Here is an 18,603-nt window from a genome sequence, read left to right on the forward strand (position 1 = left end):
AGGGGCGAATGCACGAATTTTTGCACTGGGCCTCCAGTATCTAAGTAATGTCTGTTGCCGTATACTGTTATAGGAACTGAAGAGAAATACAGGTGTCAACAAATACATATATTTGAATTTACTACCATTGTCTTGGTTTAATTAATATCTTGCAATGGAAACTTGCTAATGAAAAAATTTAAAAGCATACAGATTTTTCCCCCACAAAGGATTTTCTCTAATGGGATTAATTTATATCCTACCCATAATTAATAGTTTTGCATTAAAGCTGTATTTCTCAGTGGTTTTAATGAAGGGTTGTTGTCTCAAATTTTTGGAAAAAGATAAATAAATTTGGGAAATAGTACCTACTTTAGATATTTAAAATAGCTTAGTAAAAGTTCTGAGGAGTCCTATAGTAAAGAAACCTATTGAATGTGTTTAACTTATTGTTTCTCTTAAAATATGACCAGATAATAAATGTTTAAGCACTTTTTCCTCTATTTAAGCTACCATCAACTTAACGGTCACCATTTTATTATATACCTGAAAGAAAAAGTTTACAATCTATAATAATTAAAGCATAATAAGCTAATTAGACCAGACGTACTGGACGAAGCCAGGGCTGCAAGGGAAGCCCGGGTCCCAGGTGCCTACCAGTGGCCAGAGGAAAGCCCGGGTCCCAGTTGCCTGCCAGTGGCCAGAGGGAAGCCTGTGTCCCAGGTGCCAGAGGGAAGCCTGTGGCAGCAACCAGGAGAAGGAAGGCCCACTTTTGCACGAATTTCGTGCATAAGACCTCTAGTTAAACTATAATATAAGACTCCTTTTCACTCAGAATTATTTTGTTCCTATAAACCAAAGGTCACTGTTACCAAAAGGAGTCCCCAATTTGGGGTGTGGTAAAGGGGGACAGAGATTTTATTCAGTGCAAGCAACTCAACTGTAAAACAGCATGCTTTGAAGCAGCACAGCTAAGAGGTAGTCCCAGTGAGGTAGCCCTGCTGTATGGCTTTGGTGTTACAGCTTTGGTGTTAAAGCTCAGTTCTGGAAAGATAGCTCCACTCTGGTGTTACAGAGACAGCAGATGTTATAGTTCCATCCAGGTAAGCACAGTCTTCAATTATTGAAAGTAAAAATGCTCATTGGGAGCCAGAGGGGAGCTGACTTAAACAGTGAGAAGTTTCCATCCCTGGTGCCTGATTGGTCAGCCCTCATACAAATGAGGGCTCCAAATCCTCACAGTTTGATTGGTCCATAAGGGACTGTCCTGATTGGTTGGAGTGGAGCCACTCTGATTGATCAGTGGAGATGCTAATGAGGATGTAGCTGTGCAGTTCCAACTGGATGGGAAAGGTTTTAATCCTATTGGTTGAAATACAATTTCAGGAATTCCTTTGTAAGGGTCTGGTTGAAGGCGAGACTACAGTGCAAATAGGCAGTTCAGTGTGGAAAGCAGGCAGTTTAGTAGGAGGCTTCTCCATGAGGTACAGTTTGTGTGAGATGCCCCAGTTTAGCAATGGTTGCTGCTCTGTTTATAAATATGAGCCCAATTAGTCCTTCTCAGCAGGTATATTCATTTTTTTTTTTGGAGGGGGCACCCGGATGGTATATTCATTCTTGAGGTTAACATATTAAGGAACTGTTTTAGATATAAACTAAATCAGATACAACTTTTTTTTTATCATATCTCATTCTTATGCATACATATAGTTTTTTCAAAATAAGCAAATAAATTGATCAAGTAACTTCACATTTTGAGGCTGACTTTTTGAATCACTTTTCATTGCAGATTTACTGGTGTGTATGTGTTTTCCATCCACTGTCATTCTCAATGCCCTCAAGATGATTGACGATATAGACTTTCTTAAAACATTATTATCCCTGGGATTTCTTCCAAGTCCCTGAAACCATTCAGCAAAGTTTAATCTTGTTACTTTCTTGATTTTACCAGAAGTATTAAAAGTTTACAGACAATAATCAGGGTATATTTAAATGCCCATTGGTTTAAATGTCAACTAATTACTAAAACTACAATGGACTAGTTCATTCCACAAATAGAAAAACAAGTTTGTATATGTTCAAAAGGAGACAACTACTATATAGCTGTCTTCTCCCCAGAGGCAACTGTAAGATGTCATTGATTATAAAATATATCACTATTTCAGAGATGGTATAATAACATAATATTGTCATAGCACTGAAGCAACGGTTCTAGCTAGCATCCTGCAGAACTAGTGATTGATTAGGCACAATTTGTGAAGCACTATATGGACATATTTTGCTCAATCAGTTGCACACTAGAATCTTCTGGCTTATATTTAATTGTCAAACCAATAGAATAACTTCCAATTGTGTCATTGCTGATTATTTCCATGAATTCAAGTTTGTCCAGAATCTTGTATAACATCTATTTTTCAGGACAAGGAGAATTTGCCAAGTGGATTCTATTTTTCATGGGATGATAATTACCATGTTTTGTAACATATCTCTATCTCGGTTTTTCAAAGTTTCTCTAGTGTTTTTTCTCTAAAAATAGTAGAGTATGCATGATCATGGACCTTAATATTAGATGGATGTGACTTTCTAAGTAAGCTTGAGCAAGTTAACCACTTAATGTCTTAGTTTTTTCATCCTTAAAATAAAGACAACAATGATAGCTAGGGATAATATAGAGTTTTAATGAGAAAGTATATACAAACGTGTTTATTGTGGAATTAAGAACATGAACTCCCTTAAACCATGTTATATCTGTTGTTTCAGTACTTCTTGGCCCTAACCATACTATGCCACGATGAATAAATGCTTGTCCTATTCCAAAAATGGTTTGAGATGGCTTTATTTAATTCGAAATTTATATGATAAACTGGCTAGAAAATAGAGAGATACTTTATCAGCTATAAAGTTGGCAGTATTTGTAAGATAAAAATAAATTAATTTACTATGGGAAAACACAGCCTTTCTTGTTTCTGAATTCATAAAATAATTACTGCTGAGAATTCCTATTAAAAACAAAACAAAGCAAAATTATGTAATGAAATACTCAAGGACCTCAGCATATTCACACTGTTGGTACAATACATTTTGAAAAACTACTTTTTTTTCCCTCAATGAAAATGAATATCAAAATGCAGATACTCATTTAGATTTCACAGGGGTTAAAATAATGGACTCTAAATATAAAGTTATATATTAAACTAAACTGATCCTAGATAAAATTTATACTATAAAAGTATATGGCATGTAGATTTTTCCAGCAATAAAGATAAATTAGAGAGTTGGTTAGTGTCCTTACTTAAAGCAAACAAACAAAATCAAGTGAATCATTTCAAATATATATAGTGTATGTGCAAAGAAACAAAAATAATAAAAGCCAAAAAAGAACATGGTTGGAGATATCCTAAAATAAATTTCATATGATTAATGAGTTAAATGAAAAAATATATAAAGTGAAAAATTTTAAGGATGTAAAAATATATACATGGACTTAAAAAAATGTTAAGAGAGTTAAAGCCAAGTATCATATGAAGGGCACAAAGCAAACGATTTTTAACATTTTTTTATTGCCAAATTAAGTTCCAAAAATTAAATATTTGCAACATCTATCCCCAATATTGTTGTATCAAGAGTGCTTATACATCAAAAAGTGAACATGTCAATGGAAAACTGGGAAAGGGAAAGAATAGGCTGTTTATAAAAGAACAAATGGCAAAGCCAATTGGAGAAGAATTGTCATCAATAATAATCAATTTTAAATAGTATTGAGGTACCGTTTATCTCCACATAACAAAAAGTGGTAAATTAAAGAATACATTAACATAGTCAGTGTTCTGAAAGGGAAATTAGGTTCTTATCACTGTTACAGGGTATGTAAATTTGATACACCTTTCTGGGGAGCAGGTTAGTAAAAAGGTATGTTTTTTAAAGTCTTGAGATCAGCATATAATTTTTCAAAATGCATTGCTTCTAGAATATTCTGATGAAATAAGAGCATAATAAAAAAGATATAAAGATGTTCATTGATTTTGTAGTCTGAAATGAGAAACAACTTGAATGTCTAACTATAAGGAACTGATTAAGTAAGTTATATCCAACATGTAAAATAGAATGCCACAGAGGCATTAGAAACAAAGTTATAGAAGAGTTCAGTTGACCTGAAAAGTATTCATGGCCTACTGTTTTAGGAATAAAACAAGTTATTAGTGCACATTGCAGTATAATTAAATCTTTGAAAGAAAATTTGTATCTATATAATTAAAAAGAAGGCTAGAAAAATCATTACCATCATGCAAATATAGCTGTATTACAGATGACTTTTAAAATAATTTATTGATTGATTTAGAGAAAAAGGATGCGAGAGAGAAACATCAATTTGTTGTTCCACTTATTTGTACATTCATTGGTTGATCCTTGTATGTGTCCTGACTAGGAATCGAACTCACAAGCTTGGTGTATAGGGACGACTCTAACCAACTGAGCTACTTAGCCAAGGCACAGATGACTTTTTTATTACTTTTTGTATTTACCTGTTTTAAAAATTAATCTGCAATGAGTACATAATTCTCAAATAACTGTTAAAATTTTGTAAAAGATAAACATATAAATTGTATGTACTTTTTTTTCTTAATATGGGGGGGGGGATAAAAACAGAAAACAAAAGACAAAATGCACAAGGTATATCAGTAGTGGTTTATTGGCTCAATACCTCTCTTGCATTTTCTATAACATGTGTGAGTTAGGGAGCAGGTGACTATATACTCTAACTGGTGTAGTTTATGCAGGGTGATAAACAGTGCCTTGAAGGTTCTTACTTGGATTTTTTTTCCCCTAGAGATTGTGGATTTTATAGTTGATTTGCTTCAACTGATATCAAATTGACCTTTATTTTAAAAGGCAATTGCAAAGGTTCACTCTTCTTGTTTCCTATATTCTCATTCATCTAAAACCAAGTAGTTCAATATGAGATTTTCTATTGTCAAATTGAACTGAAGTTTGAGGCAATTGGAAAATTTAGCCTCAAGACCTGCCCAAACTTGATTATGGAGATCAGACAGACTTAAATCAATTGGGAAGTTGTTTTATCTTTGCTTCTTCTATGTGACATAGCTATGATCTTTGTATAAGTAATCTCATTTTTATCCCATTAAAATAAAATTGCAATCATAATAGTTAATACTAAATTCAACAAGTAATCACTATGTATTATTAGCTGGTATGGGCCATCAGCCTTTAGTGTGGTTCTATCCAATGATTTCTTAATGAGAGGTTATGTGTCTGGGTGCTTTTTATACATATCAAGAATGGGTAAAAATGGAAATGCTGGATTAAAAGAGTAGTTTTTTGTTTGTTTGTTTTTTGTTTTGTTTTGTTTTGAATAATACAAAAGTATCCCAAGTAATTTGCTAAACCTCTGACACAATCTAGTATTTATATACTCTAAAACACAATAATCTCTAGTTGGCTTAAAAATTATTTATCTTTTAATTATTATTACTTTTGAGGAGAAAGGAATGCAGTCCTTATTCATAAAGCTCCCAATGACAAGTATTCAAAGTGAATAACAAAATAAAGAATATATTTTTCTGTTGTAGGGAATTTTGAAAATATCACACCAAAATTCTTAGTTGAAACTTTGGATATTGGTCTACTGAAATATGCAAGTGTATTGTTAATATATCTTTGTGTATAAAAAACTTTATGATTAGCTACATAGTTTTAATTGATGTGCTTAACGAAAAATAAATGTATTAACTTCTTGTTCTTTTTTTAGGAGTTAACAAAGGGAATATGCTGTTTTTCTTCTCATTTTTTAATTGTTGTTTCATTTTACTTTGTTATAATAACAGTATAATAAAATTGTTTTATCAACATTTTTATATTCTTATACAGTTATAATTGTTTCAATATATGAATTCTATTTTGTCAATTAGATAAATATATCATTGATTTACTTACGCATTCCTTGAAGGAATACATTTCCCCTTTTCTTTAAGCTTACAGCAGTACATATTCATATGCATAAAACTCTAAGCTTTAGCCTACAGGTTATTCTATTATCAGGTATCCCGATTATAGGGGAACCAGAGCTATTAGGCTTATTACGCATCTACTAGGGAAGAATTTAAATAAGTTCATTATGATCTTCAATCTGTTTAAAAATTTAAATTTTGGATATCCTACATATCTAAGTTTAATACTACCATGAAGTAGATTTTAAAATGATGGATAAAGAACAGGTTATTTAATAAAGTATAACAACGAATAAGTGTTATCATTTGCCTCTTAATCAAACTTGCATACCCGTAGTTAATAAAAATGCTCTTTTTTCTAATTCATAATGCATCTTTATCTTGTCAAAGCCTTTCCAGATTTATGCTAATCTCATTGAAATATTTACCTTTACAACTTTCAACTCTTTAAGTTGCCTTTGAAAAAAAATGTAAAAAAAAAATGCATCCAATGCTTGTATTGCAACCTTCCTATCACACCCTAGTCTGTTTATTTGTCTTCCTCCACTAGAATGTAAACTCCATAGAGGAAGATACTTTTGTTTTGTTCACTAATGGATATCAAATGCCTAGTTAATTCAGTTGGCATGTAGTTGGAATAAAGTAAATAAGCTTCTGCTGACTTAATCTTGGCTTGGCCTCTGCTCTCTTTTCTTCTCTTTCTCTTTTCCCATCTGTTTATTTTACTCTGCATTGGCCTCACTATCTTAGTTCTCTCTATGGTAGTCCCAGAAACTCCAGGCTTAAAGCATCCATATACAGAGCAATTCCACAGGTATTAGAGTGTCAACTTCAACTAGCAAATTCTCAGTACACATTTATTAGGCTGGCTTGTTCACATATCCATTCCTGAGCCAATCATTATGATGGGTTGGGTGTAAGGTTAAAAAATGGAATGCTCTGGTTGTCTTGAATGCTACTCAGAACTTCGCCTGAGTAACTCATGGAAAGCATCCATTGGAAACTATTAGATATGCAGACTTTTGGGCCTCACTTAAAACTAACAAAATTATAATCTGCAATTTAACAAGATTCCCTGGTGACATGCCTTTAGCATGTGCCCACAGCTAAGCTGGAAAGGTGGGTAGGGGAATGGAGTCACTAAACCATCATATTGAAAGTGGGGAAGGGATGCTCCTAGCAGAAGGCAGAATGGGTATTGGCATGGGAAACAACGAATATCCAGTACAATATACAATATGTATTCAGCAATTATTATATACTAGGCACTGTGTTATGCCTTTTTCAGGCATTATTTAGTATTTACAACATCTAATAAGATGTTATCAGATAGGATACCTAAGGCTTAAAGAGATTAAATAATTTATTCAAAGTTTTTGGTGTGAGGCAATGGGCAGATTAATCTATAATATAATATCAAGTAGTAAGAAGTGCCTTGGAAAACAATTAGGCAGGAAAGAGGAATAGAGTCTGACTCAGAATGATGGCATGAAGGGATCAATTTAGATAGGAAGACCAAGGTGAACCTGATGAAGTGAAGTTTGAGCAGAAATTTGTATAAAGCGAAGGACAACTTGTGAAAGTTCCAGGGTAATACCATTCCAGACAGGAAAAAGGATGAGTACAAAGCCATGAAGTGGAAATGACCTTCTCATGTAAAAAAAAAAAAAAAAGGACAAAGTAAACAACAACAAAAATCCAATGTGGCTATGATGAAGTGACTATCGATGATTAATTCAGAGAGATAGCCAAGAGTCAGTTCATGAGGATATTAAGCATTGGTTAAGACGTCAGTTATTCTTAGCACAGTAGGACATCATTTGAAGCTTTAGAGCAGGGGATAGACATAATTGTTTTTTATATTTAAGATATATTGTCTAGGGAGCAGGCAATGATGAATAAGGGATAGATGGAGAAATGTAAGATGTCAGTGGGACTAATTAGGAGGCTATTACAATGCTAGTCTAGGCAAAAGATGAGAGAGGGTGGGACCAGCATGGTAGAGGGGAAGGTTGGAGGGGGCAGCAGGGCTGGGGATATATTCTAAATATAGAGCTATCAGAAATCACTAATATATTGAATATGTATGTGTGAGATAAAAGAATTACTCCTCTGTTTTGCCCTGAGCAAATGGGTGGATATTTGTGCTAGTTACTGAAATGGAGAACCTTAGAGATGGAACAAAATGGAAAATCAAGAAGACTGTTTTAGACCTGTCAAATTTGAGATGCCTCTTAGAGATCCCAGTAAAATTCTTGGGTATACAATTGTATAAACTACTTTAGAGAGGTTTAGAGCTAAGAGTTTGGAAAATAAGTCAGATGGCATTTTTAAGCCGTGGATCTAAATAATCTAATTCAGGTTCTACTTCATAGTCACTCATCTCTTTATATGATTTTGAAGACTATCATATAGGTGATTTCAGTTGCCGTAGCACTTAACACAAAGAGATTGTCTTTTAGTGATCTGTTTTGTAAATGTTTTCAAGCCTTAAACTCCAGAATGGAAGTTCTAGACAAAATTATTTTGATAGCAAATATTTATCTGTTCAAAATGCCCAAAGACGTGGTTGTTTTCTATCTTAACACCAGCTAGAAAAGTCAATATTTTCTTAGAAGGAAATGGTTTGGCCTGTAAATATCAGCAGAATGCTTTCCAGAACACTAAGGCATTTCTTTTTGTAAAACAAAAAAATCTGAAGAGATGGCAGACGAAGGGGAAAGCCAGAAGGTGACAGGCTCCAAGAGTGTTGCTGCTTTTGAGGCTAAAAAACAAATAATGGTATTAGTTGCAGACATTTAGGTTGTCTAAACAATTGTTTATTGTTTTGTAGAATGATTGATGGGCTTTGCTGCTTGGTTGGAATAGAATATAGTAAATACTGGGCCATTTATTCTACCCTGAGTCAGACTCTATTCCTCTTTCCTGCCTAATTGTTTTCCAAGGCACTTCTTACTACTTGATATTATATTATAGATTAATCTGCCCATTGCCTCACACCAAAAACTTTGAATAAATTATTTAATCTCTTTAAGCCTTAGGTATCCTATCTGATAACATCTTATTAGATGTTGTAAATACAGAAATAATTGCAATCTCATAATAATTATTTAGTCATTGTGGTCAAAGGTCACGACATATTTTTATATAAAAGTTAGTGGTATTATTGTTTTTATTTCTCAACTAGAAAGCATTTTCTTATGATCTTCAATGTAAATATTAATTTTATATATTCTGTTTTGATATGAAGTAAAGCTAAACAATTTTAATATACACCTGTGAGTATATTCCATTTGTTTATTAGTTTCTATATGCTTATTTATTTACTACCTTATCCAAGTAGCTTATATTAACTCATAAAATAAAATAAGGAAAAAATCAATAAAGAAAAAATCAGGTCTATGATAAGCCTAGATAGAATAAACATTCAAGAAGAAGAAGAAGGAAAAATTAGAACATGTAAGTGCCGTACATTGTTAAGCATCATATTTATACAGTAAATTTCTCATGAAATCTGCAGGTGGTGAATAAATGGCACTGTAGGGAAAATATGAACATTTACAAAGGCATTGGAGCTATTGAAATTTTTATTAAAGAAAAAACACCTCAGTTAAGTTTTGATTATGAGATGCTAAATTAATAGCAATTAGTTGATTAATTATTCAATCTAAGAAGTACAAGTACTTGGTGATAAATATTTGCATTTGAAAAGTCATAACCAATGGAAAAACTATTTTTTATGTCAATTTAATGTACTAATTGGATGTTAGTAAGAACAGCTGCATATGCAATTGAATTTGATGGAATTATAATTACAGAGAAAAGACTGATCAAAATTAAACAGAGTGAAACGGTGCTAAAACCAAAATAGCACAAACTGATTTGTGTTTTTCTGAAAAATTCCAGGTGTTGTCAAAGTGGATTATGGAGATGTGTCAGTCAGAAAAACACTGAGAGAAAATCTGAAGTGTAAGCCCTTTTCTTGGTACCTTGAAAACATCTATCCGGACTCCCAGATCCCAAGACGTTATTACTCACTTGGTGAGGTATGAATTATTTATTTTGGTTGAGTTATAAATGTATTTTGAAAATAGAGCAATATCTAAGGAGCTCAATCTTTTTTATGTTATGGATGAAATGCTTTAAGGGTATTTAGATCTGTTTTAAATGACTTCTTATATATTACCAGGACCATAAAGATCTTTACCATTGGGATTTGTAAAAGTATGGGGATAGTTTAAGACTGAATAAATAATATTTTCTTGTTTCTTTATCAATGGCTCCAAAACTTTTTGATCCTATGGAACTTATATTCCTCTCTAAAAATTTTTAATTTAATTTTTATATTAAATTTATTGGGTTGACATTGGTTAATAAGAGTACATAGGTTTCAAGTGGATCTTACACCCTTAAAATTTATGGTAAACTGCAAAGATCTTTTGTTGATGTGGTTTATAACAATATTTACTGTATTGAAACTAAAACTGATAACCTTAAGACCTATTCATTAATTCACTAAAAAATTTGTTATATGTTAATATATATAAGTAACATTTTTGAAAATAATATATATTTTCCAAAGTAAAAATCAAATGGTAAGAAGATTAGCAATATATATAGTTTTATATGTTGCATTAATGTCTGGCCTAATAGAAGGTATTCTTAATCTCTGTTTCGCTATTCAATCTACTGTAATATCACACACCATGTAGTCTCCGGAAGACTCCTTGTACATTCTGAGAAGTGACAGTGAAAACTGCAAGTAATACCTTAGTATTATTATTAAAATCCTATTGACTGCCCTAACTGGTTTGGCTCAGTAGATAGAGCTTCGGCCTACGGACTTGAGGGTCCGGGTTCGATTCTAGCCAAGGGCATGTACCTTGGTTTCGGGCACATCCCCGGTGGGGTGTGTGCAGGAGGTAGCTGATTGATGTTTCTCTCTCATTGATGTTTCTAGCTCTCTATCCCTCTCCCTTTCTCTATGTAAAAAAATCAATAAAATCTATAAGAAAATAAATAAATAAAATAAAATTGTATTGACTTTGTGGGCCAACTGAGAACCGTTCTTTTTCAAAATATATATTATCTTTGCAAATACACAATTGCCTTTATCATAACTATACAAACACATATTCATAATATATATTCAATTGTTCAAAGTAAGAATTATTTCTTTTTGAATTATATCTTCCTTACTGGTAATTTCCACCTAATGGGTATTAGATTTGGGAATAAAAACTAATTTAATATTGGTTGTAACTAAAGCATTTTAACAGTAATCATGTAATGCATTTGGGAAAGAATTATTAATTTTGTGCTTCAGTTGAAATTGGCATTTTTACAGGTCATATTAGGATATCTGAAAATTTATAGAATTTGAGCTAATACTTTTTTGATCATTTGCAAAAAAAAAAATCTGTAACTTTATCCACACTGTCACTTTAATAGACCAACATAATTTACTTATGATTAACTAGAAAATAATTAAAGAAAAAATAAGACTCAAACTGAATGGTCATGTAAATATCTCTCTATAGAATTTTTCAGTTTACAGATATTTAACCTTAATCTGAATAACGTAGTGCAAAGATTTATATGTAATAACACTGAATGTACCACTTTAGTCATTTATTAGTCCTGTGCCTCAGGGTTTTATTCACTTATTTTGTTTGTTTTTATGGGAGGGGGTTGTTGTTGCCATTGTTTTTGAATCCTATATAATAAAAGCGTACTATGCTAAGTGTACGACTGATCAATCGACCTTTTGGTTGACTGGTCAACCAGTCACTATGATGCACACTGACCACTAGGGGGCAGACACTCTGACCGGTAGGTTAGCTTGCTGCTGAGGTCTGGCCAATCAGGATTGGGCAAGAGGGCCAGACACACTGTGGAGCCCTCCCGCGGTCCCTCCCCGGCCGGCTAGCCCTGATCGACCTCAATTGGGACTGAGTGAGATGGTCCTGATTTCCCTGATTGCCAGCCAGGCCAAGGAACCCCACTCATGCACAAATGTGTGCACCGGGCCTCTAGTATGTAATAAATCCCATGTTAGCATCAATGTCACAGCATTTATATTCAGTACATGACATATATGACAGTGCTTTTTAAACTCAAACAGTATTTGCATGCTTGTTATTATATTTTAGTTTACTGGAGATCCCCAATAAAATAGTTAATACTCTCATTTCTTTACTGAAAAGTTTGCTTGAACAATCATGAGCCTGCCTGTACCCTTAGAAAAAGTGAGTTTTTTTTATTCTTGTGCTAGGGTATTTCTCTAATTGTAGTCAGTGGACCCAGGTGACCAGTAAACATTGATTACTTTTTCTAAAAGAGGATATAACCAGAGCATATAACATGATCGGTGTGAGTAAAGAGGACTCTTTGGAAATTCTCTAAGGCCACCAGGTAACTCCTGAGAAAGACTCGGTGCTCTGAAATAAGACCTTGATGTTTATTTCCAAGTTAAACATCCAATGTTATGCTTTTCTGCACTATATCAAGGAAATCTAATTAATTGATTTCCTGAAAAAGTAAAAATAGTGTATAGTGTGGGCAAATTTCTTTGTACAACCTACTGATTTTGAATTAGTTATCTTCTGTAATGGATCAGGTGGCCATATTTTAATTTCTAGAAATAGTTTGAAAAGCTTGGAAAGAGAGATATTGTGCCTTTCTGGATTTGTGAAACATATCCAGAAGAGGCAGTATGTCGTGTTGAAAAAATCCCGGGCCTTGGAATCAAGCAGAAGAGGGTTTAATTTCAGACCCCACAGTTTACAATTTGAGTGGCACTAGGTGTTCTCTGATACCTGTCAGCAGCATGAAGATAATCATACAGAGTTATAGTGATGATTGAAGATACAGGGAATTTAGCACTGTGCCTGGCAAGAAGTTGTAGCAGCACCAGTACAGTTATTGTAGTTATTATCGATACCATTTATTGATTTCTTACTATGTCAAACATTATTCTAGATGCTTTATTTCAATTATATCATTTAAAAATCACAACTCATGACTAGGGTTTTGTTATTATCTTCCATTTAATATGAAAACTGACATAGAAAAAGTATGTGATTGACCTATGGGTCATAGAACTAGCTAGCTGTTGAAGTCAGATTCAAATACATGAATTTAGTCTGACACTAAAGCTCACGTTTCTTATAACTAGAAGGAGAAAATAGATTACATTATTATATTTTATGTGTTCAAACTGCTTTTATTAAATAAGGGCTTAAGCTGGAACCAGTATTATATACTAAGGATGTAAAGTCAAATAAGGAAATACCTTATTCTTAAGCTATTCTACTGGGTGGAGGATGGCAAAAGAGAATCAAGAAACAGTAGAAATCAAAGGTGTCCTACATCAGGTATATAGGCATGCTATGAACTGCTGTTTCAAGAATCTGGCAAATTTAAAAATCTGTAAGATATAAGTTTTGAACTTTCTGGGATATGAATGTACTATAGTTTTCCACTTTAAAACCAGCAATCCAGCAACTGTTTCCATGGAAACAAAAGGACAAATTCACTGAGTACTACTTCTCAATTCAATTTTGCATAGTCAAGTGTACACAATTTAAGATGGACATGTTGATAATGAGTTTGAGATGATGATCTGTTAATGGACAAGTTATTTACTTAAAGGTTTGTATTTCTTATTATCTATCATTAACTATTATTAAAATAATGTAAAAGCTATTGTCCTTATTTATGGAGGTACTATCAAATAGTTAGAGCCTCAAAGTGATATCACATGTCTAAGCTACTTATCAAGACAACAAAATTATGTCAATATAGTATATTCATATCTACTCAATTTCAAGTGAAATTGTCAAGATTTAACAATGCACAGTTTTCTTAAGTTTCACTGTTTCTCAAAGCCTATATATAAAGACAGTATTTATTAAAATACATTTCATTTTCAAAATTGAGCTATCAGCTGTTAAAATGTGTATACATTTTTTGGGACACCCTATATTTAATGTTGCAGTATACTGGTGACTATAACATTTTCCTGTTGATTTTTTTTAACTTTCCTAGCTATACTAGAAGATAGAGGCAAATATGGTATTCCATTTTTCCTTATAGATTGTCACCAAAATAATCATCAGTAGAATTACTGAGGTCAGATGGTTATATCTTAATTTCTTATGTTTTTATTTTACTCAGGTAACTGAAATATTACTTCACCCAGCTCATGAATTTCATGCAATTTTGAATGAGAAGTTAAAAGCTGTGCAATTGCTTTGAACTAAAACCTTTAAGTAGCTTAATGAAGCATGTGCTTTTTAGACTCAGTAAGGAGATCATAATGGGATAAGGAAGTCAAGCTCTTTGCAGCATTACATTCTCTCTTAAGTAGTCATTTAGCTTATGTAGATGAAGCATGCCAGGTCCTGATCTTGCACATATGAAGGGTAATTTAAGTTTAACATTGAAAAATGGCATTCTAACACAGTAATCTCTCACCCAAATTTTTGGCCTATGACAGGCCAGCATTTGGGGGAGGCGGGTAGTATTGTGAGCTATATGGGCCACAAGTGTACCAGAGGGAAGAAGAAAGAGGAGGGGATTTCTGGAGCCAAGTGACTTAACTCCTAGGGCTTAATATTTGCAGTTGCGTCTTTGCTTTGAGGATGTTTAGATATCTGTCTCTGCATTTTATATTACCTACTTGACCTCAGCATATCTTTTCCCTCTTATATCTTTTCACTATAACCACTAGTTAAGGCATTGGCATATATTGGTACTGTATCCTTAAATATTGTTCAAGAGCAAACTTAAGTTACTAAAAATAGAGATCTATGAAGCTGTCTGGCTGCAGGGATCCAGGGTATAATCAGTTACTGCCAAATGCAGAAGCAAAAGCACTTAGAGTTTTATCCTCTCTGTTGGTAATCAGGAGATCAATCTATTTATAGATTCACAGTCTTCTTGACCTTTTAATAGGATAACCAGTAAGAAAGCCTCATTGTAAATGGGTTACAGAAATGGGGGCATTCTCTCTGCTCATGATTATGTTTCTGAAACTCTTTGGTACCAGGGTAAACTAATTTTCATGCCAGGGTAACTGAATATGCATATGTACAGAAAGGATAAATATATTACTCTTCATTAGAGGTTAACTTTAAAGAATGTTAGGCTGGTTGACTCACCTGTGGAAAAAAATGAGTTTATTACCTGAAAAATAGTTTTAATATATTTTTATTAATTTCAGAGAGGAAGGAAGAGGGAGAGAAACTTCAATGATTGATCAGCTGCCTCCTACAAGCCCCCCACTGGGAATGGAGCCTGCAACCCAGGCATGTGCCCTGACTGGGAATTGAACCCTGACCTCATGGGTCATAGGTTGACGTTCAACCACTGAGCTGCACCGGCCAGGCCTGAAAAATACCTTTAATTCACATTGCTGACAATTAGGCTAGAACAAATTTTAATTTTATTACTCAAATATATATTGACACAAAACAGCTGCAACAAACTATATATGCAAGTTAGATATACACTGAATTCTCCCAGGACTTGTGTTGTTTGTTTTTGCTATTCACCAAAATAAATAAAATTGTTTAATTTCTTATGTTCTTTCTGGTGGAATGGGGTTAGATATCACATATTCAGAATTTTTAAATTTCACAGTCATTAATCAAGGCATTCTAAATCAAAGTCAGCTTGGATTTGTTAAGCATATAGGTTTTGCACATATCTCTCCGATTTATTCACAATTTGGCAAAGAGAAAATATACTTAAATGCCTCGTTTTAGAATTGGAGTTCTCATTGTTGCTTGCTATTAAGATCCAGCAGAGGGAGCAAGAGCTGGTGAGTAGAAACATTTAGAAAAAGGCTTGCTAACATAAAGAATGAATCCAAAGAATTTTCCAGATTTCAGAACTACGAGTGTGCTATACTTTATGCTGATAGAAGCCGTAGAACAAACTCTGTAAGGAGTTTCTAACCGATAGAGTTCTTCAGTGGTTGGTTGCCTAGATTTTTCTTAATGGCATGATCAAGCAATTGGTATTGTCAGGTACCAGTGTCAAGATCAGGATCTTTCCAGAAATTTCACTTCTTTGCTTATACAACATTCTTTGACTAAGGTCCCAGGATGTTCTTAGAAAGGTTTTGATTTTAAAAATCACACAAGAGTACGTTATCCTTTGCATCTCAAAAGATGAGATGCATGGTTTGAACTTTCTGGCATGCCAATATCTTATCATTTGCATTAAGATTTTCCTTTTAAGGATTGTCAGTATGCTCTAGTGACCATTTTTATATTTTGAAGAAAAATGTAGAAAATCCCCATAGTGTTGGGCTTAATAATTTGGAAATAATCTGAAATAAACCAATATGCCTTCAAGGTGTGCATATAATGTTTTAAAAATCTGGATATCACAGGCCTAGTGACATAAACTTTTCAGATATTACCTGTATCCCTAAGATATGTTCCTCCAATTTTTTTAAAGATGGGTATTGATACCCCTGTTCCCTGATACTCTGTGCCCCATCCTGTTTGTATCTAATGTCATCCTGGCCATTGCCAGAAATCATTTACATGACCTCAGCCCAAGGCACTCAACATGAAAGAAAATCTTATTTTTAATCTTCTTAACACGGTCCTTGATCTGATCCTTGCCAGTTTTCATCTGTCTTGTTCCATGTGCCTTCACCATTGTCTGGATTGCCTGTTGTTACCTTTATTTCTGGTCAACTGGAACTCAATCCTCCCTTGCTCCTCTCAGGCCTCTTTTCTGATGAATTCTGCCTGCCTCTCTGGATGTCAGGGTTGGGCAGCTCCCAAACTCATAACTTTCAACTCTTTATTTGGGCAAATTACTTAACTTCACTGTATCTTGATGCTTTCATTTGTAATATAGGGGTAATAGGTTGGTTATAAATATTAAATTAGCTATTATACAGAAGTGCTTAGAATAGCACATGGAACATGCAGTTACATAATTGCTCATTATTATTGCTGATGGATGGTATTGATGGGGGTGGTGGTAGTGGTCTCTCCTGTCTCATTCTGACAGCTGCCCTAAGCCACTGACTTCTGTCTATTCCCAGTCTCCTAGATCCCACGTCCAGCCGGCCTCACCAGACTTGAGTCAAGTTCCTATATTGTATCCTCTGAGCATCTGCTACATTCCAAGGGACAATACTACTTGTCCAGAACAAACCACTCTGTAGAAAAGTTAGAACATGTCAAAATTGTAACAGGCTTCTTTTCTTGCAGTCCCCAAAATGAGTCTATTCTGGAATTCTGAAAAAATAGTGGCAGCAGTGACATGGTGTCTGAATGTCCTTGAATTCCCCCATGAAAATAGAAGGAGCATAGAGGAGAGAAAAAATCAAAAATTGATGACAATGTTGACAACAAAATTAGGTGGCAAGGTATTCTCACAAATCCCAAAATATGAGCTGTCAATTTTATGACCATATGATACTACAATCCTTGCAGTAGGAAGCCAAGGGAAGTAATGGGGTGCCTGATGGAAATGAGACCAGGAAAACACCCAAATTACTAATAAATACTCGAGAGAATTTGATTCAGGGCAATCGGATAACAGTTAAAACTGGGAAAAGTGTTTTTATACCATCCATTTATAAGTCGGTGAAAAGCCTCCTTTCTAATGTCTGAAGGGTCTGAACACTGTGCTGTGAATTCTTAAAACTCACTAGTTGAAGGTTCTTCTCAGGATAAATTTGAGGGACTAAAGCCAGTGTGTTTTTTGTGTGAATCATTTTTAACACTGAGTGCTGGTAGAAAGTAAAAGAGGTTTTCATAGCAAAGCCAATTCCTTTTCCACCCAGCAGGGATGTGTAAGGTACATGTTCCTGCTGTCCTTGACAGGAACTGTTTACACAGGAGACATTGCTAATTTGACCAGTCTCGATCTCCTGTTCCTGTACTTTTTGAAGGGTTGGAAAAAACAAAACCAACTGTCCCTTATTTTTTGAGATCTCCTAACTCTGTTCATTGTTTCTATTTTTGTCTGGACCTTCCATTTCCTTTGTCCCTATTGTCCCCACCTCCTCAATTTGGACATAATTTTGCTTCTTGGAGCTTTTATCTTTTCCCTCTAATATCCACAGTGTGTTCTGTGCTTTCTAATGGGTGGCTGCTCGGATTTCTTGATGAAAACATCCATAATCCTGCTCGAAATCTCAACCCATTAGAACAGGGTTTGACCACTCTGCTCAGTTTTTTCTAACCCTTACCGAGTGTGAATTCCAATCCCCACTGTTCTCAGTTGCCAATTGGGGCTTTAATGCAAATCATATCATTTTTATCCAATTCCAGGAGCTATTACTTGACCATGGAGTTCTGTACCATATAGAAAAGCAAAATGTGTAAACCTAATCCATCTTCTTATTCATTCACCAATATGAATAAACATGTACCTAAGCCAGAGATAACTAAGTAGACATATCCAAGTGATTTATGAGTGAACAGTAACATATGCATGTCGTAATAAGAGTCAGAGATAAGCAGAGTGGACAACTATAACAAATACATACTTGGGGTTGAGACTAAGGAAAAAATTGAAAACATTCCATATATTAGAAAGGTTTTCTTCTCCTTTTTTGCATTCATTTGTACATGATTTAGTAATTTTAGCATTTTAAAACTTAATGAATATATTTTGTATT

General features: G+C 34.0%; 1 protein-coding gene across 1 annotated transcript in view; it reads left to right on the forward strand.

Annotated features, from left to right (window-relative positions):
* GALNT13 (polypeptide N-acetylgalactosaminyltransferase 13) overlaps window positions 1–18,603 on the forward strand; it is a 506,269-nt gene that overhangs the window by 452,891 nt on the left and 34,775 nt on the right. The window contains exon 10 of the mRNA XM_014534061.1: window positions 9,852–9,991. Within this exon, the coding sequence (XP_014389547.1) occupies window positions 9,852–9,991 (140 nt within the window). The remainder of the gene's footprint in view (window positions 1–9,851; window positions 9,992–18,603) is intronic.

Source organism: Myotis brandtii, unplaced genomic scaffold (genome assembly GCF_000412655.1).
Source record: "Myotis brandtii unplaced genomic scaffold, ASM41265v1 scaffold125, whole genome shotgun sequence".
NCBI lineage: Eukaryota > Metazoa > Chordata > Mammalia > Chiroptera > Vespertilionidae > Myotis > Myotis brandtii.